This window comes from Panthera tigris, chromosome A1, assembly GCF_018350195.1.
Source record: "Panthera tigris isolate Pti1 chromosome A1, P.tigris_Pti1_mat1.1, whole genome shotgun sequence".
Classification (NCBI taxonomy): Eukaryota; Metazoa; Chordata; class Mammalia; order Carnivora; family Felidae; genus Panthera; species Panthera tigris.
This window is the reverse complement of record NC_056660.1, coordinates 144,300,582-144,321,347: the sequence shown is the minus strand read 5'-3', so window position 1 is coordinate 144,321,347 and position 20,766 is coordinate 144,300,582. Positions and strand designations below refer to the sequence as shown.

Here is a 20,766-nt window from a genome sequence, read left to right as displayed (position 1 = left end):
TACTTTTTCATCCTCACCACTTTGTTTTTGCTAACAATTCTATTTTGGCTGCCAGTTATAGCATATCAGAAATTGAATAATATGTTACCACCTATAAGCAGGAAATTAATTGTATTTGTCTGTGACAAAGCAAAGCGTAATCTTAAAAAAGAGTTCTTTTTTCCAACTTCTGTAACCACCATTTTCATACTTACTACCGACATATTTCCATATTTGTTATTAATGTTGTCATTTCAGATGCCTGTGCCTTAAATAAAGCATTTACTTAAACTTTTATCTTTTTGTCATATTATTATTTGCCTTCTATATATCATTGAAAGATACCATCTTCTTCAAATCCTGTGATTTCAGAAAGTTTTAAAACACTTGTTTAAACCAAATAACTTAGTCATATATAAACTAACTGTTGTATCTTTGTTTACCTCTGGAGTGGGGGAAATTACTAATATTTATTCCTGGGAATGAAAGCTTCCCTTCCTACAATCTGTTATCGTTAGTCTGGTTTTGTGTCTTCGTTGTAATGATATAGGTTTGTTTCTCCTTTATTCTTTGCAGAGTGCTGCAGCAGCTCCCAGCCCAGTGCTAGGAAACATTCCCCCAGGAGATGGCATGCCAGTAGGTCCTGTACCACCAGGGTTCTTTCAGGTACTCAGAGAAACTCTGACGAGGAATGTTAAGGCACAGGAACTCCTGTTTGTTTTTATTGAAAGATATGAAGGAGAATGAGGCTATTTTGATTCTTAAGGTAAACGTAATGTGTGCAGCCAACTCTTGATTATTCAGAGACCGGTTATTTAGTGTATAGATTAGCCCTTCCTTCCTGTGTTTTTATTTGTTGTCAAATTTTTATTCATTTATTTATTTTGACATTTCCTTGTTCAAGTAAGAAAGAAAGAGAGTGGAAATGCAAACTGGCCCCTTAAGTTAACTGTGGTAAAGATGTGATGGGAAAAGAGGCTGAAGATAAAGTTCTGTAATCATATATAGATTTCAACTACTCCAGCCATCCAGATCTCCACAGACCAAAGATAATCAAGATTTGGCTGTAATTTCAAAATATGGCTAAATCATAACCTTTTCATTTATCAAATTACAGGCTATATCGAGATATTTTGATAATCATCTTTTTGGCTTTTAAGCTAGAATTGTTATTAATATTATTATGTGACATTTTAAAATCAGATTTTTAAAATACAAATGCTAGTATTTTAGAATTTCAACAAGACCACTTATTTTAGCAATGATGATAATGATTTTAGAATTATAATACATCCATGTTTAAATTTTATTTTATTTCAATTTAATTCTAACAGTTTTCTAACACAAAAAAGTATAGATTCTGAAGTTTATTATTTTTTTTACTACACAGTTAATTTTATAACATCCTTTGAGAAAATTAACAAGAACTTAGGAGTTAAGAACCAGAATTGGAAGGCATTATGGGAATTAGTGTAATGTGCTATATTGTTAATGAATTACATTAGGTACTTACAAACTAATCTGTCACTTTAGTGTTTTTATATTTTCACAGTCCTTGATAGTCATTTGCTACTTAATCCATACCATCATTACATTTCTTATAATCTAGGAGCATATTATAACTCTTGATTAGTAATTAAACAATCTCCATTTAAGATGATAATACTAGCTAACACTTATTAACCACATACTATACGTTATGCTTTGTTCTAAATGTTTTACATATATAAACTCTTAATTCTCGCCGTAACCTTAGGTATGAAGTATGTATTATTACTGTTCCTATTGCACAGATGGAAAAACCAAGGCTTGGTAGATAAGTGGCTTGCACGAAGTCAGAAAGTGACAGGGTCAAGATTCAAATCAAGGCTTTGTGGACTTCTGCCACAGAATTTACCTTTTAAAGTTCATAACTGATCATTATTCATAAAATATTTTTAGCTCATTTAATTTTTTTTCCTCATGCTCTCTTTCTTTTGCCAAGGAGGAATTAGAGTTAGTGAATAAATCAGAAGGGTTTATTTACATATAAGAGTTAATAGAAGCTCTCTAAATGGCACTTTTATTTTATTTTATTTTTCAATATATGAAGTTTATTGTCAAATTGGTTTCCATACAGCACCCAGTGCTCATCCCAAAAGGTGCCCTCCTCAATACCCATCAGCCACCCTCCCCTCCCTCCCACCCCCCATCAACCCTCAGTTTGTTCAGTTTTTAACAGTCTCTTATGCTTTGGCTCTCTCCCACTCTAACCTCTTTTTTTTTTTTTCCTTCCCCTCCCCCATGGGTTTCTGTTAAGTTTCTCAGGATCCACGTAAGAGTGAAACCATATGGTATCTGTCTTTCTCTGTATGGCTTATTTCACTTAGTGTCACACTCTCCAGTTCCATCCACGTTGCTACAAAAGGCCATATTTCATTCTTTCTCATTGCCATGTAGTATTCCATTGTGTATATAAACCACAATTTCTTTATCCATTCATCAGTTGATGGACATTTAGGCTCTTTCCATAATTTAGCTATTGTTGAGAGTGCTGCTATAAACATTGGGGTACAAGTAAATGGCACTTTTAAAAAGAGGGGTGGGTTGGGAAGGAAGCCAAATACTCCAGGGTAAAACAAACATGTATAAACCCATACATTTTAATTTTCACGTTTTGTTAAATGAACCATTCTTCTCTTACCTGTCTTGTGCCTGATTCTTGGTAAGAGGAGTTGAAACAGAGTTAACTTTGTTTTAATTATTCCAGTGTGATACATACTTAAGAACTACTACATGCCAGGCACTGTGGTAAGCATCTAAAAATGAGTATGGTAATATGTACCTTCCCAAAGTTCATTGTCTAGCCAGAGGCATTATTAAAAATAAATAACTGTAATATAGCAAGGTATGTGCTGTAACAGACTCAAGTGTAAGGTTCTGTGATAACCTAGAAGAAGAGCTGTTAAGTCTGCCTGAATTGAACCTGAGAGTGGTTTAGAAAACATTTTCCAGGGGTAAAAAACAGAGGAATGATTTTCCAGAAAGTGGAAACAATATAAGCAAAAGTATAAAGGCCTTCAAAAAAGCATATATTGTGGTTAAGGAGAGGGAGACAAGGCACTTAGAGTATAGAAAAAAATGGCTGTAATAAATGAGTGGAGTGTACTCTTAGAGCAAATTAGGAGGCCATCAAACCCAATCTTGGGAGGGTCATTGTCAGGGAAGTATTCTCAAATTAGTAAATGAAATCCAAAGTGGCATCTAAGGATGAGTTAGGCAAAGAGACAAGGAGAGAGGGAAGGAATATCCCAGGAAGAGGGAGAAGAGTTTCCAAAGGCCCAGAGGGGAAAATAGAGAAACTAAATATTAAAAAACAACACAATGGAGCTTAATTGGCTAAAGGGAGAGTAGCTGGTAATGAGGCTCCAGAGGAACCTAGAGGAGCTTGTAGGTCACGTAGGAATTTGAACTTGATTTTAAGGACAGTAATAAACTATTGGAGGATTTGAAGCAGGAGAGAGGCATGTTAATATTTGTACTTTTAGAAAAATCACTCCAGTGTGGCCAGGATTTCTGAAGCCAGGTCTGAAGGTAGGAAGACTACTTAGGAGGCTAGTACAGTGATCCAGGTGGGATTTAATGATGGCCTGGACTAAGAGAGTGGCAATAGGTGTGAAGAGAGATGAACAGATTTAAGAGACAAATAAATGCAAAGGGTATGAGTAAAAGAATTCAAAAATAATACCCTGGTTTCCTTCTCTAACCTGGGCAGATGGGGATTTTATTTTCTGACATAGAGCCCACAAAACAAGGAGTAGGCTTGAGGTGGGACAGATGAAGTTCCTGTGGGACCTCCAGATAGAGATATCTTTTAGACCAGTGAACATACAGATTTGAAGCCTAAGGCAGTGATCCAGGCTAGAGATAGTCATATTAAGGGCACTTGAGTCCACAGAGGTAGATTAATTATCCAGCAAGAAACTATAGAATGAGAGAGTAAGAGAGTATGCAACTGAAATCCCAGAACACTAACACTTAAAAGGTAAACAAAGGCAACAGAATTCATTAAAAAGAATGGATGCAAAGGTATCACTTGGTTGACTAGTACGGTAGCCCAGGGAAGAGATCTTGTGACCCATCAAAGAGTAGTGGCAATAAGATTGGAAAGGAAGAAGCAATTCATAGTTATGTTTGATAGGCTTTAGTTGATTAACAAAATTAGGGTTAGAGGAAAAAGGGTTGGAAGATTCAAGGATCGTTCTGAGGTTCCTACTTTGGACCTCTGGAAAGTTTCAATGTCTTTATATGAGTTAGGAAAGACAGAAGGTAGAAAAAGCTAGATACGTTTGAGTTTGGTATATGTCATTCCCCTTTATCCAGGGAGACCATTCTACCTAATCCCAGATACTCTTTTACCCCATTCAATGGGGTTAATGTCCAGTCTCCCTAGGAATACCTCTTTGAAATAATGAATAACTCAAACCATCAAACTTTTAAAAAAGAAATGGGATGTTATCATCTTTTGGTACATATAATGATGGAGTTAGTCTACTCAAATGTTTCCTAAATATCAGCCTTGGTTTCCTACAGTGATTGGTCAGTACTTCAATGTGATCCTGGCCATAATGCTTGTTGTTAATGAAAAGTACTACCTTATGTGAGTAGAAATAACAGCAGACAACCACAATTCAAGCCCAAATACCAGTTTCTAATTCAATTCCGAAGAGACATTCAACTCCAAGAATTATCCAGAGTAAGAGAAGAATAGTTTTGAATCCTCATTCTTAGTGAGGAAATGCAAAACTTATTTGGGGTCACCTGGAATGGGACTAGGTTAGGAAAGGATTGAGCCTATTAAATGTAATAAAAAAATGAAACTAAGGAAAGAAGAGGTTGTCATTAGCACATAAAGCACCTGCATCAGTAGTTTTGAGTTGTTCTCTATGTGATGATATCGTAAAATTTAGATTAGTGTTTATTTGTGACAGATATTAACATGGTTCATACTTCAACTTTGATATTTTTATTGAAATGGGAGAGCTTCTGTTATTTTGTTGGAGGTCAGTTAAGTAAAATCTAATTGGAATAATAGGTCATGCAAAAGGAAGTATCAATTTAGTAAAATAAAGCCATTTAAAGTAAGATACATATTTATTTAGAGTTTTTTCTCTAAGGAGTAATTGGTATACAGACCCCTATAAATTTTCAAAGTGACCTGCCATGGAACCGGTGAGTGACTTTAGAGCAGCTTTATTTTTTTTTTAATTATTAAAATTTTTTTTTCATGTTTATTTATTTTTGAGAGAGAGGAAGACAGAGCACAAGCAGGGGACTGGCAGAGAGGAAGACACAGAATCCAAATCAGGCTCCAGGCTCTGAGCTGTCAGCACAAAGCCTGATTCAGGGCTCAAACCCAAAAACTGTGAGCTCATGATCTGAGCCAAAGTCAGATGCTTAACCGACTGAGCCACCTAGGCACCCCTGCAGCAACTTTCTTAAATTGGCAAGTCTTGCTACTGGGTCAGAGGGAAGACCATAGAAGCGGCCATTGATCTAACTAGAATTTAGCAGTTTTAGTGGAAGAAAATGTGTTATTGTGGCATGGTATGGGTACACATAGTAGGCACTCAGAATGAGTCTCTACTTTGAGTCTCCTATCCCTGTACTAGAATCTTACTCAAAGTTTTCATTGTATGCTAAGAAATGTTAATTACGTATTGACAGCATCAATCTGCTATTCATTCATTTTCATAGCATTCTTATGAAAAGACAGGCAAAGTTTGATTCCTGCAATTTATTGAATAGGTAGGATTGTTCCTTGAACCAATTAGATTTCCTTCTTGCTTAAATATAACAATCAAAATGGTTTAGTAAAATGCATAAAACAAAGTTCTTGTTCTTTTGTGTTTAAAGAATTGGACTCTTTGTCACCTTATGAAGTTCTGTAATTTTATAGATTTGAGTAACAAGAAAGCCTTTCTTGTGAATTTATTATAACTTGTGTACCACATTGAAGACAGGGGCATTTTATATTTCAACCAAGAAAATTTGAGGGGGGGGGGGTGGTGAAAATTCTTTATTTTTCCCTCCTTTCTGGTCTTTACCACAAGAAAACTTTTAAGTAGGAAACTATATCTTGTTTTTTTGTCACTATAACTAAACATATCTTTATCTTTTATATAAAAACATAATCTTTTAATAAGTGCTAATGTAGATATCTTTAAGTATGCAGTTAATGTGGGATATGCTTGTAAATTTTGAACTCTGTAGCCTTTGGTTCATTTTTACCATGTGTGATGTTTTGTTTTGATTTTTATCTTGATAAATTTGCAGTACTGTACTCACTAGATCTTTAGTTTTCTTAACTGAAACAGTTGAAAACGAATAATATATTGATGTTGGGTTATAAATTTAAGACTGTGACATCAATAAGATTATAAATATTTGTTGAAGATAAAGGATACCAAGCAATTTATTTGCAGACTGAGGTGGTCGTCCATATTTTAAAATCTGAATTGATCGCAACTCTGATATGGTAGAAAACATGTTGCAGCAGGTTTGTAAGTCATATTTTGTTTGCCTGCATAATGTTAGCAATGGGAAAGCTGCTTTGCCATCTAGTGGTGGTTTGCAGATGTCTCTTCTGGTTCCGGGTATATTTTCCAAAGGTTCTATTTTTAGCAAGACTGCACTGTAGCAAGCTGACCTAATGCTTTGACATAATAATAACGCAATGAGAAGAATGAAAAATAGAAAGACATCTTCCCTTTTCTCCATGGTGTTGCTATTGACCTGAAAAAGCTGAATATAAATGACATTCATAAAGCAATGAAGACAAAAACAAAGCTCAGGGTAATACAATATTCTTGATATTTTAAAAGAAAAAGCTTCAAAATGAATAAAAAACTCAGAAAAAAAATAATTATTTAATTTAACAATCTCATGGTCTTGAAACTGAAAAGAAAAGAAAAAGAAAAGAAACGAAAAGAAAAACACATTTACAAGCCCTTGTTATATGTTTCTTGAGGTGGATATTTAATTTATTTCTGGAGATAAGTCGTGTATTTTGAAGATACCTCTTGGGGCACCTGGGTGGCTCAGTCGGTTGAGCGCCTGACTTCAGCTCAGGTCATGATCTCACAACTCGTGAGTTCAAGCCCCTTGTCGGGCTCTGCGCTGACAGCTCAGAGACTGGAGCCTGCTTTGGATTTTGTGTCTCCCTCTCTCTCTGCCCCTCCTGCACTTGCGCTCTCTCTCTCTCAAAAATAAATAAACATTAAAAAACGCTTTTTTTCACACTAAGTACACTCATCTGCTGTGCTGTTCCAAACTTCTATACAACTATTCTAACCAGTAGCACCCTTTTTACCCTGTTATTTATACAGAAAGTTAAATAGTCTACATGCTTTCTCAATTCCCTTTTATCATTAACCTTCATATTGTCTTTACTCCCAGTGATTTTCCTTTCCTCTTACCCTTCCTGACCATGGCCGTTTCAGAGTTAGTTTTAGGTAATAATCTAAACCAGGAGAAACTCCCCTTCCCTCTCCCTACGAGTTACAGATAGCATCTCTAATCTTAGATAATGAGCCAAAAAATTAGTATATCTTTTCTTAGTTTGAATCAGTAGGGTACTGAAAATCTCAGGTAGACTTGACTTACTGAACTGCAACACCTAACATTTCCAGTATATATAGTTTAAAAATCCAAATATTAAAAATAGTATTTTTCATAACTAAATACACTGGGATTTGGAGCGTGGAAGTGGGAAGGTTGCTTACTTACCAAAAGTCAAGACATAAAAATTAAGTTTAATTTTATTTTTAAAACACAATTTTGAATCTTTAAAGAACAGAGATTCTAAACATCAAAACTAAAACAAGTCTTTCTCGAATACAAAGATAAAAGGAGCCCAAAAAAATAAAGGTGTCTAATAGCTGCTGGCTTTGATAATGCTTTCCTGCAGTTGTGGTAATAGACCAGGTAATGGCAACTTGTTCTGGCCTCAACTATTAGAACAAATTAAAACTGCTCAGCTTGAGTAACCCAGTAAACTTTTTTTTTAAATCACAGTTTGAAACAACTAAGGATCCTATAGCAGTAACTAGATGAACAGAGAGCAAAGAAGAGTGTATCAGGGCTTCAGAGTTAATCCATGGGTTTCTAGTTAGGAATGAAACTGTTTCCTGTTAGAAACCCTACTGTTTGGGTTTATTTACCAAAATGAATATTTAGGAAAAAGTTAACTTGGCTATCCTAGACCAATGTTGGTTTTCCTTTTGCTTTAATGCTCCTCCTGCTGGCTAAAGGTGTCAGGATATTTTGTGTGAAGCAATAAAATATCATATTTTAAAGTTACATCTGTGATAGCTTATCTGTTTTTCAGCTAATTTGAGATGACGATTTTTCTTTTGAAAAGATCTCATTATTGAAAATCCTTCCTGGAGTGCTTCAGTTTTTATTATAGCTACTTTGGTGTGTGTTGCGGGGGCGGGGGGGGGGGGCGGGTGAGGATATATAGCAAATTGCAAATATACAAAGGCAGCTTATAACAATTTTAGTTTTTTATTTAATGTTGGTTACAGAAACAAAATGGTCACCGTTCTTTGGGGAATTAAAGATAAGAATAGGTTATTAAATATATTATAAATCCCCTCTATGGGTGGGATAGATTTGTCTTAACTATACATTAGGATGCCTTCAGCCTTTTTAAAAGGTAGCTTCTCACTAGGTGGTGTTCTGAAATAATGTATCGCTATATGAGGAGTTGAAAGATTTTTTCTGTAAAAAGCCAGATAGTAAATATTTTAGCCTTTGGAGGCTTCGAAGTCACAACTACTTAGCTCTGTTGTTGTAGTGTCCTTGTAAGGTAAAAAGCAGCCATGGACACTGTGTAGCGAAACTGTTCAGGGAAACTTTATCTACAAAAACAAGTGGTGGGCCACATTTAGTGGATAAGCCAAAATTGCCCACTCCTGTTCCATCTGAAAATGGTCACCACTAGATAGCTTGTAAGAAACCTAAAAGGTAAAGACTAAGAACAATGTTCTTCCAAGTGTGTTCTTTGTAGTACTCACAAGAGAGTCCTGGAGCCTCCCCAGCTTCCAGTTTGTCAGAATCCTTGGGGATGGGGAGAAGTGGAGCTGGAAATCTTTTGTGGTTTTGTTGCTGTTTGTTTTGAACAGATGAGTCTTACAAACTAAAATTTGAGAACTACTGGCAAAGATGGCTGATGACATATAGCAGCAAACATTTACTACAACTCAAGGAAGTTGGTGGCAGGGGTGAAGGATGAGGGACTGAGGCTGCAGGTACACAGCTCAGTGAGAGGTGGGCTCCTAGAGACAGGACTGGGGCTTGTGAGGCTGAGTGCTGTACCAGGGCCAGCTGCAGAGCCCTGGCCTTGGGCCACCTGCGCCCTTATGAATTAAAAAAAAAAAAAAAAGAAAGAAAGAAAGAAAAGAAAAGATAAATAGAAATCCCTGTCCGCATAGAACTTAAAGTCTATTAAAGGAAACGGTAACAAAATAATTATTTTTTTTAAATATGATATATTAGATTGTGATAATGAGGGAGAAAAATGAAACCTAAAAGGAAAATGGGCATTATTGCCAAAGTTTTGGATAAGGTGGTCAGACATATAAGGTCATTATAGGAATTTTGGGCTTTACTCTGAGTGGAGGGTTTTAACAGTCTTATTCTGGCTGCTCTGTTGAGATTAGTCTATAGGAGGGAAGGGGGGAAATGGGGAGACTACAGGGAGATTGCTATGTTCTGGACTAAGGTAGTAAGAGTGGTGAGAAGTGGTTGGATTCCAGATATATTTTCAAGCTTGAGCCAACAGATACTGGTGATGGTTTGGATATGTGTTGTGAGAGAAAAAGACTACAAGGGTGACTACAAGGCTTTTGACCTACTCATATGGAAGAATGGAGTTGACATTTACTGATGTAAATCAAATTTCAAGAGGAGGTATGAGGGAGAATACTGAAACTTAATTTTGAACTTGTTAAGACTAAGATGGCTATTAGGAGATTCAGGAGATGTTGAGTAGGGAACAGAATATCAGTCTGCAGTTTTATGGTTCAGGCTTGGGCTAGAGTCATTTAGGAGTTATTAGCATGTGGATAATATTTAGAGCTCTGAGCCTGGAAGAGAACACCAAGATAGTATAGATGGAGACAAGAAGGTCTACAACGGAACTAGTGCACTCTAATGTCAAGAAGCCGGGGAGATGAGGAGGGAGCAGTGAAGAAAAATGAGAAGGAGAAGTCCAAGAGATGAGAAAACCAGGTAATGTGGTATCCTGGAAGCCACATGGAGAAAATGTTTCAAGAGGAGGAATATTCAGCTGTGCCAAATGCTACTGATAGTTTAAATTAGTTGAAGACTGACAATTGACCATTGAATTTTAACAAGGAGATAATTTGTGGCCTTGATAAGGCCAGTTTCAGTGTAGTGATGAGCATGAAAGCCTGATAAAAGTAGATTCAGGATAAAGTGGGAAGACAGAAAGGGGAGACAGCAAGTGTGCCCAACATTGAGTTTTGCTCTAAAGGGAAAGGAAGAGATGATGCTGTAGTTAGAGCGAGAAGTCGGGAGGCCAAAGAAATGCTGCTGGGAGTGAAGTGTTGGCTATTATAAACTGTTCATCCCTGCCGAGGAACAAAGAAAACAGCTCTGCTGGTGCCTGTGAGAAGAGCATATAGGCTATTGCGAGGTATCATCCATTACCCCCAGCAAGCTGGTGTAATCTTGAGTTGAAGATAGAATGCCAGGGAATAGACTAATCGGAGCAGTAGGATGCTTTTCAGAGAAAGTAAAATAGAATTAATTGTTTGCAGTGCTTGCAAATGTGAATGCTACCTGTTATCTGTCATTTTAATATTCTATAATAGATTGTAGATACTTTGGCATCAGTAAATATATTTTCCAGTTGAATTTGTCTTATCAGTTTTGTGTACATATATCTATATAAGGGTTGTACATAAAATGTATATTTTAAATTGGAGATGGAGAAAAAACTTTGTGTAGTTTGAATTTTCTCATAGTGCTTACTTCTATAGATTTTAGCATTAGTCACATTAGTAAGCTCTAGTTTCAAAACAGACTTTCTGATGCATTAACAATTTCTGTAAAAACCTGTTGTGTAGAAAGACTATTTTAAATAGTTTAGACATGAATTGAGAATAGAGATTTTATGTTTATAAGTAAGTAACCAAGTGAATATGAGAGTATCATTTCATTTTTAAAGAAAGCAAATATATATATATAATTCGCCACTTGTATTAGAAGACCAAGGTTATAGGTCAGTTTGTTTAACAAACACTGTTATTGCTACTTGAGAATTTGAAAAGACTACTGCTTGATCAGTGGAAATGTCCCTACCATATTATCAGAAGAATAAGAACGAACTAGCTAATTTCTTTCCTCTTTCTTTCTTTCTTTCTTTCTTTCTTTCTTTCTTTCTTTCACAATGGTACATTAAGGTATATTAAAATACCTCTCTCCTATACTGTCATGTGAAGCAAATTTACCTGTAAGTATGAATATAAAATAGGGGAAAGGAAGAAGGGAATCCTTTGGCATTCTTCAATGAAAAACTATGAGTGGTTTTGAAAAATGATTGCTTTAGCTTCTTTTTTGATGGAGTCAGTGTGATACTTTATCCTAAATTATAAATCCTAAACTTATATACATATAAATATGTATTTTCATACCCATAGTGTCATTTTTTAAATATACTAATATGGGTTGATCTGTCAGGGACTTTAGTTTGTAGCAGGAGGCAGTACAGAGCCAGATTTAGCTTATGTAGGACTCCAGCTACTTGCCTTACAGACACACACACACACACACACACATAAAAGTGTGTCTGTATGTATTTGTGAATATAAACTGATCTAAAACAAATTATTAAAGTTTTTTGAAAAATGTTGTCAAACTTTTATAGACCAGCAGACAGCATGGTCCCCTTTCAGAATCCAGAAGTCCATTGCCACACACCTCTAACATAGGTAATGAAGGGTTGAAAAATAGTCTCATCTTCTTGAAAAGGCCCATAATGTAAGTGAGCAATTTTTATGCTTAGACTAAATCCATATTAAAAGAATCAACCTGCTTATAATTCTGTGCTGAATTGGATTAGCCTTGCCAAAATAGCATCTAGAAAACTGGATCTGGTAATACTTTACAGTTATTTTATATGAGTTATTTTAATTAAGTGTTGATGATGATAGAATATCTAAGATGTATGGGAGATAAGCTACATATTTATGCTTATCAGCAGAATGCGCTAGCACAAGTATGTCATTTTGTGAGCTAAATTAGTTTAATACTGGTTGGAATTAAAATGTGTTAATCAAGAGTATCTTATCCACTGGGGTGTCAGTAATGTCTGATGGAGGTTTTTATGGAAAACAGAAGAGAAACTAAACAAATTAAGATATATGAATTGTAAAGTAACTTTGACGAAATTCATTTGATGTATAATTTATGCTTCATTACTTTTCTACAGAAAACTCATGAAGCATCTCATGGAATTATAAGAATTGAAATATGTGAACACTTTTACTATATGAAAGATGGCTGTAGTGAAATACAGAAGTCACAACCCTGATGGTTATTCAAAATAATAATCTCAGTATTATTTATTTTTGATAGCTCATGACTTTAGGAAAGTTAGAATTAAGATAAAAATTTACTTCTGAGTCAGTTAAGTGTCAGACCCTTAATATTGGCTCAGGTCATAATCTCATGGTTCCTGAGATCCATGAGATCATGAGTTCCAGCCCCACGCTGGGCTCCCGTGCAGATGGTGAGGATCCTGCTTGGGATTCTTTCTCTTTCTGCCCCTTCCGTGCTCTCTCGCTCTCTCTCTCAAAAATAAATAAACTTTAAAAAAAAAGATAGAGATTTACTTGTAAGTAAAATATGGAATAGCAAAGTAGAGAAATCTACGTAGGAAAGTTGTATACAGTAAAGAGAACTAAATTAATTAAAAAATAGACACAGAATGAGTAAAAAGTAATATTTAGTATTTAAAAGAATGTTTATTCTTTGGATAAAATAGTATAGTGAACATGTTTTTTACTACCTTTCCAGAAGTATAAAAAATAATTATAACCTACTTTATTTATCATTTCTAAAAGTTTTGTTTCCGAGAAGTTTTTTCCTTGAAAGATTCTAGAATAATTTTCATGTCATAAAATTGTGTCTTATTCCCTTTGTCTGCTTAAAACAGTGCATTAAAAATAGAAGAAGAAAGATTAAATCTGTCTAAAGCCATATCTTCACAGGACCAAGTGAGCTACATATTTGGTCTTTATGTAATTAATATAATATTTTTTCTGTCTATATGTAACTTTGCGTCTTTTGTTATTGCCTAAAAATAGTGATAGAAGCAAATTACTCCTTGGCAAATAACCATTTTCTTACAGATTTTTGGACTAATGGTTATGTGCTAAAAACAATATGATATTAAGAAGGTAGAATGTTAAATGTTCTTACTCAAATGCTGAGCTTTTCCTTAGTGGGAAAAAAATCTGTATGCTTAACCACGTTGTTTCTGAGACCTGAGGATTATCACTCTTTGAATATATTTCAGTCTAGAAAGAGGAGGTAAGGTTCTCTGTATAAACACAGCACTGTATGAGACAGCTGAAAAATGAACTGCAAATGAATTGTTAGCAGTTCTCAAGGCTGGTCTGAGCTTCAGGAAAAGTTCAATTAAGTCACCACAGTTTTGTTCTGTTTTGTTTGTTTTGCCAAATCATATGTAAATTAACCTGATATCCTTTTATACCAAAAACTGGCAACTAAATACTGCTAGCCTATAAAACTAAGAAACATTATTTTTAACCCTGACACCCAGAAACAGTAAAAGAAACCGGAAAGTGATAGGAGGGAGTAAAAGGCCTTATTAGTCATCTAAATTATAAATTCTCTTAGATGTTGATAGGGATATTGTAATTATAATGTAGTATCTTGTTGAGGTCAACACTTTGCTCCTTACCTGTCCTCTGGAAAATATAAATTATCCTATTTAATCAAGCAGAATTCTCCCCTCTAATTTATAACTATGTTCTCACTAGACAAAGCAGATATACTGTGCTAATACTGTGGCTTACTGTTTACATTGTCAATAGATATTGTGTATTTAAAAAAATTTTTTAACGTTTATTTATTTTTAAGAGAGAGAGAGAGAGAGAGAGAGAGCAGGGGAGGGGCAGAGAGAGAGGGAAACACAGAATGCAAAGCAGGCTCCAGGCTCTGAGCTGTCAGCACAGAGACCAATGTGGGGCTTGAACTCATGCACTGTGAGATCATGACCTGAGCCAAAGTTGGATGCTTAACCAACTGAGCCACCTAGGTGCCCCAATATTATCTATTTTTAACAAGACACATTGGTCAGGGGAGATTTTACACAAGGGAACAAAACTTTATTTTGTGCTGGTTTTTAGTCTTCCATCAATGTTGTTCATTCTTTTAGTCAATGAACCAGCTATGGAACCAACCAAATATTTACTGAATGCAGCTCTGTGCGTTCTCTCTTAGAATGTGCTAACTGCTTCCTTTCCTTTCTCATGAACCTCACTATAAGTTATCATATTATAATGAACAGTTTGATTCTAATGGTGATACGCTTCTAATCATTCCACATCCATTTATCACCATTCCCCACTCATCTTCTATTCCCTTTTGGCATGTGACTTAAAAACATTAATAAGTGCAGTCAAGACAACATATATTATCAAAACCCTACCAAAAGTATTTAAGAAAAGAGAGCTAGAGATTACTAAATTTATTTTATTTCACTTGTTGCATTGCTTTTAGTTCAGTGAATCAAGAGCACATGCTAATTAGTGCTTTGTATGCAAATAAACTTACTTACCTGAAATACCACTGCCTTTTCAGCTTTTCCTGGTTGAGTGGTAACTAGCAAGGGTAAAGAATTCTGCATTAAGTGAATGGTAGCACCATTGCTGGGGGGCCAAGGAGAAAGTGCCAAGTCAGGCAGTTTATTTATGGTCACCCGGTTGTATGTGTACCTGCCTTCATTCTGTAAAGGTATTACTGGAACTGTTTTCTCTGTAAGAAAACTAAAATGGCAGGTAAAAAACTAGGTCTTTGGTTTTCTTTACAGAGTAAGGAGGCTGATCTAGTAAACTCTAAAAAGTACAACTTTGTGCTATAAAATGTGTCAAAAAGTTACATTCAAATAAAATTTGATAAGTCAGATTTTATTATAATTGTACAATAGAAAGCTTATAAAACTTCCATTGAGTAATTTTGTGAAGAAGTCACTGTTTGAGTATTCATTTTTTAAATATTTTTAAGTTCATATTTTCTTAAACTTGGTAATTGTTTCTTTGTATTTTAAAAAGATACTATTTCTTTCAAAATTATAAGCAAATCTTACATGAATAATTTTGTCCTAAAAATTTTCAGTTATTTTATGTTAGATAAGTCCTGTAAAACTGTATGTTTTAGAACAATCTTCAGAAGAGCAATCTAACTTCCAGGTAGTATGAGGAAAGAGAAAGAGCTGGTTTCTTCTAATTCTTGTTCTAAATGTTACATTTGTCCATTCTAAAGAAATCAGTATTATCTTCCCTTTGTCACTGATTTTTTGTAAATTGTGGTTTGAAAATAAAATATAGTATACAGAAAAATTGTATAAAGAAAATAGTATGTAGTATATATAGTGTATAAATGGTACACAGAGAATGCTTAAGTGGGATTTTAAAGACACTCATTTTTAATGATTTTAAATTTTCTTTATTATCAGTTTATTCTCAAAGACTAATATTTAAAGAGTTTCTAAAGCCATTCTGAAATATTTAAAATAAGATATAAGGTGATTTATGTATCAATTACACCTCAGTTTTAAGGATTCTTGTGAATACCAGTTTTATTTTATGGATTAATTTCCCTAGCATTAAGATAATGACTTGCTCTACTATGGTTTTGTGTTCTTTCCTCTGAAGTGGATTTCCTTCACACCAGGGCACACATTATACTACAGTGTACTGAATCCTCTATGATGATGGTATGAACAAAGTGCTGAAGAAATAGAAGGAAAGTCTTGATTTTTAAACTGACCCTTGGGGGATTACTAGAAATTTACTTGACAGAGAAAGAATACATGGTAATCTCAAGAAGGAGAGAATATTCTGGTGTTGAAAAGTCATATGTATGTTTTCTAAAAACTATTAAAATATTAGAAAATATTATGGTGAGGGGTGCCTGGGTGGCTCAGTCGGTTAAACGTCCAACTTCGGCTCAGGTCATGATCTCACAGTTTGTGAGTTCGAGCACCATGTCGGGCTCTGTGCTGACAGCTCAGATTCTGTCTCTCTCTCTTTCTCTGCCCCTCCCCCATTCACACTCTGTCTCTCTCAAAAATAAACATTAAAAAAATTTTTTAAAGGAAATATTATACTAACAGATGGTAGTTGCACTTGTGAGTACAATATAATGTATAAACGTGTTGAATCACTATGTTGTACACCTGAAACTAATGTAACATTGTATGTCAACTGTGCTCAAATACGCTTAAAACTATACTCAAAAAATAAACAAATATTTTTAAGTGTTTGTGCTGAGAGAGAGAGAGAAAGAGAGCACATGTGCACAAGCGAGGAGGGGCAGAGAGATAGGGGAGAGAGAATCCTAGGCAGACTCCATTCTGTCAGCACAGAGCTTATTGCTAGGTTCAGTTTCACAAACTGTGAGATCATGACCTGAGCCCAAATCACGAGTTGGACGCTTAACCAACTGGGCCACCCAGACACCCCTTACCGTATATATATTAAAAGAACTTAGGGCTTAAGTGGTTCTTATCTTAGCACCTGTAATTTCAGGACAAGTAAATAAAACAATTCCATTGGGGACACTTGGCACCTTCAGAGAAGCAAAGAATCAGACTGAGCAATCTAACTTCCAGGTAGTACGAGGAAAGAGAAAGAGCTGGTTTCTTCTAATTCTTAGGGAATTGTGATAGAGCACTAGGGTTTATGAAAGATCAAATAAGAGAGGCAGACTACCCTCCACTAGCAGAAAGGGCAAAGAATAAAGGAAAATCTCTCTTTTAGGGAAGCAGAAGTTTAAAATTCCATGAATAATTCTTGATATAATGGATAATAGTAATCCTTTAAGATTGAGTGACATTCATTCTGAAATAAATTCTGATTCTCAATGGTATGATCTTTACTTAGGGGAAATGAACTGGACACTTGGTTGGTATTTCTATTGGAGGGTTGTTTTTGTTTTGTTTTGGTTTTTTCCTCTTCTCTTAGTCAACAAATTTTATTGATTTTTTGGATTTGTGCATGCATGCTTTTATTCCTTTTACTTTGAGTTATTGCATTCTTTCTGGGAAGATAGCTGAAACATGTAGAAAGGAGAGTTTATGCCTTTATGGAAATGTAGTTTCCAAATGTCAGAATACTAACAGTGGTACTCATTTTATCTTGTGTTATAAAGAACCTGACTGTGTGAGTTTTGCCTAATTTGGAAAACTTTTTAAAACATAGCCTTGACTTTGATTCACTCATAGCACTACATGTTCTATCAAGTAAGGATGATGTAATATGACTTCTGAGTGAAGGCACCAGATTGAAATACTATTTTTTGTGGGTTTTCACTGGTACTTGCCATTTGGTGAAGAGAACATTCTATTTCTTTAAATTAGTGGACTAATAGAGAAAACAGTTTTTCCAGAAAATTGTTTTCCTACTAATTATAATAGTAGAACCTTAAAAATTCTAATCAGAGAGCAGTGATCGTCATCTGCTTTGTTCACTCATATGTCCAACGACTTAGTCCATTACTGCCTTTGTAGGTATTTAATATATATTTGTTGAATAAAAGAATCACTAGTATACTTTTTAATTGATAAGTTGAGTTTTTTTTTATTCTTCCAATGGGCCTTTGATCGGAACCAAATGCACCTTCTCTTTTGGAGTATTTTTTTTCTTTATGTTTTCCTTTTCTCTGGAAAGCATAGGAGTAAGTTTCTCCAGCTCCTTGATGAAGATGGTTTGTAAGTTGTGCCCATCCCACCCCTACACATTTCAAATATTTGTAGCTATTTGCAATATAGAAATCTGTATACTTAAGGGTAATGCTGGAAATAACAGAATAATGGAGTTTTGTTTTTCTTTTTAATTTTCTATGGGACTTTAGAGATTATCTAGTCCAACTCTCTCATTTAAGATGGGGAAAATTAAAGGCCGAAGATTTTTTAGCTCAGGGCCCCTCTGCTAATTAGTGTTACTACAAAACTAGAACCCAGTCCCCTGACTCCCAAATGTTTTTTTTTCACACACCTTATAAATAGCCTTTTGAAGGTGAAGACCTTTTCCATTTAAAATATTGATTCACCATCATGACATCTTCAAGCAAATATCTTAATGCCCAAACTATTAAAAAAAAAAAACCAACTTTCTCCCCCAAGTAAAAGAGTATTTCATAGCCAAAAATTCTTTTCAAAAACCTGTTCTTCCCAGACTATTCATGCAGAGAGTACTAACATGTCTGTCAGTAGATATACTCTATAGTATCAGCAGGCAATCTCTTATATCAATAATTTAAACTTGTTTTCATATCTTGAATTGTATTTGCAAGGAAATTGGCTTCTGAATACTGGAGTACAAATATTATTACAATATTCTCAGTTGCTAATATGCAAACTCTTTGGGGTTCAGTTGCTGTGTCTCTGTCTCAACAAGCAGGCAAGTGAGGACCTGTGTGTTTAACTAGATAACTTAAGGTAAGGATCAATCTGAATATTAAGAGCTTATGTTATAACAGCACTAATTTGATATCAAAGGTACTCTACCCATAGCAGTCTTTGTATTTTAAGTAAAAGTAGTAGATTTTTATCTCAACTAGCTTTTTTGTCATTTTTGCTTTAAGTGGATTGTTATTGATTAGAATTTATAAATGGTTTTCTTTTCTTTTTTTCCAAAACCACCTGTAAATTTGAACTTGGAGGAGGAGGGCATGCATAAGAACTAAATTAACTAAAGAGAGAATCTTTTTCTCTCCCAGTCTCATTCTGTAGAGATTTGTAGGTTCCTAGGTACCACATGCACTCCCTGTCCTCAGTAGTCTCTTGATGGGTCCTTACAGTCAGATAGGAGTGTTTGACAGTCCCATTAAAATACACTTTTTCATAGTACCATTGATGAGAGAAATTCCTCTTTTCAGATAGTCCATTAAATTAACACTATAACATCATTTTACATTTGGACCAATATGCAAATCTCAAATGCTCTATTTCAAGTAAGGTACATCTCAATTTTTTCCTCAGTATTTGATAGTTAGTAATATTTTTAACATAATTTCTACCTCGTATTCCATTTCAAAGTGAATGTAATAGACAGGAATCATCAGTAACCTATTTTTATTTCTCCATGTCTCAAAAAGTAAATTGATAAACTTTGGATTCATGAGTATGTCATAAAACATCACTTTGTGAAAGAAAGGCAAACATTCCAAAACCAATGACACAATACTTAATTTCCTAGTTTTTAAAATTAGTCCAGAATTTAAAAGGCAGTTCCATAAATGAAATTGGGTGATTAGAAATATAGTAGAGGGTGTGTGAGTATTGGGATAAGCTTCTAGTTGGCAGTATAGTTAACTAACTAATTCAATTTAGAGTAGAGTTTAGAAAGGATTAAAGAGAAACAGCCTTGGGGCGCCTGGGTGGCTCAGTCGGTTAAGCGGCCGACTTCGGCCCAGGTCATGATCTCGCGGTCCGTGAGTTTGAGCCCCGTGTTGGTCTCTGTGCTAACAGCTCAGAGCCTGGAGCCTGTTTCAGATTCCGTGTCTCCCTCTGACCCTCCCCCATTCATGCTTTGTCTCTCTCTGTCTCAAAAATAAATAAACGCTAAAAAAAAAAAAAAAAAAAAAAAAAAGAGAAACAGCTTTGATCAAATATGTGAAAACTAACATTATTGAAATGTTAAAATTGGAATACCCACATTGTCACCAGAGGTGACAATAATACCTGAATAAACCAATATTTCTGTCCATTTAAAATAATCTCCTGATTAACATAGAAGATTAACATGTAAGAATATATGATAATTGTATGATTAACATATAAGAACACAGTAATAAAAAAAAAACTGAATTGCTTGTTTAACTCTAAAGTTCCTCTTGTTGGACATTATTATTTCCAACAATTACTATTTCTTGTCAAAATTATCTAAAATAAAATCTTCCAAGAGATATTATAGAAGTAGTCTATACAGCATTAACTTGTTAGGATTTTATTTTTCAGATGCTGCTTTTTAAAATAACCTGCTTTTATTTTATTTTTTTTCAATATGTGAAGTTTATTGTCAAATTGGTTTCCATACAACACCCAGTGCTCATCCCAAGAGGTGCCCTCCTCAATACCCATCGCCCACCCTCTCCTCCCTCCCACCCCCCATCAACCCTCAGTTTGTTCTCAGTTTTTAAGAGTCTCTTACGCTTTGGCTCTCTTCCACTCTAACCTCTTTTTTTTTTTCCTTCCCCTCCCCCATGGGTTTCTGTTAAGTTTCTCAGGATCCACATAAGAGTGAAAACATATGGTATCTGTCTTTCTCTGTATGGCTTATTTCACTTAGCATCACACTCTCCAGTTCCATCCACGTTGCTACAAAGGGCCATATTTCGTTCTTTCTCATTGCCACGTAGTATTCCATTGTGTGTATAAACCACAATTTCTTTATCCATTCATCAGTTGATGGACATTTAGGCTCTTTCCATAATTTGGCTATTGTTGAGAGTGCTGCTATAAACATT

The 20,766-nt window shown here is 35.0% G+C and overlaps 1 protein-coding gene across 5 annotated transcripts in view; it reads left to right on the top strand.

The window, feature by feature from the left end:
- SSBP2 (single stranded DNA binding protein 2) overlaps positions 1 to 20,766 on the top strand; it is a 309,669-nt gene that overhangs the window by 216,354 nt on the left and 72,549 nt on the right. For 3 of the 5 annotated variants that reach the window (XM_007079789.3, XM_007079790.3, XM_042989363.1), the window contains exon 5: positions 556 to 645. The exons of the other annotated variants lie outside the window; for them this stretch is intronic. In XM_007079789.3, coding sequence (XP_007079851.1) covers positions 556 to 645 — 90 coding nt within the window. The remainder of the gene's footprint in view (positions 1 to 555; positions 646 to 20,766) is intronic. 5 annotated transcript variants of the gene reach the window in all.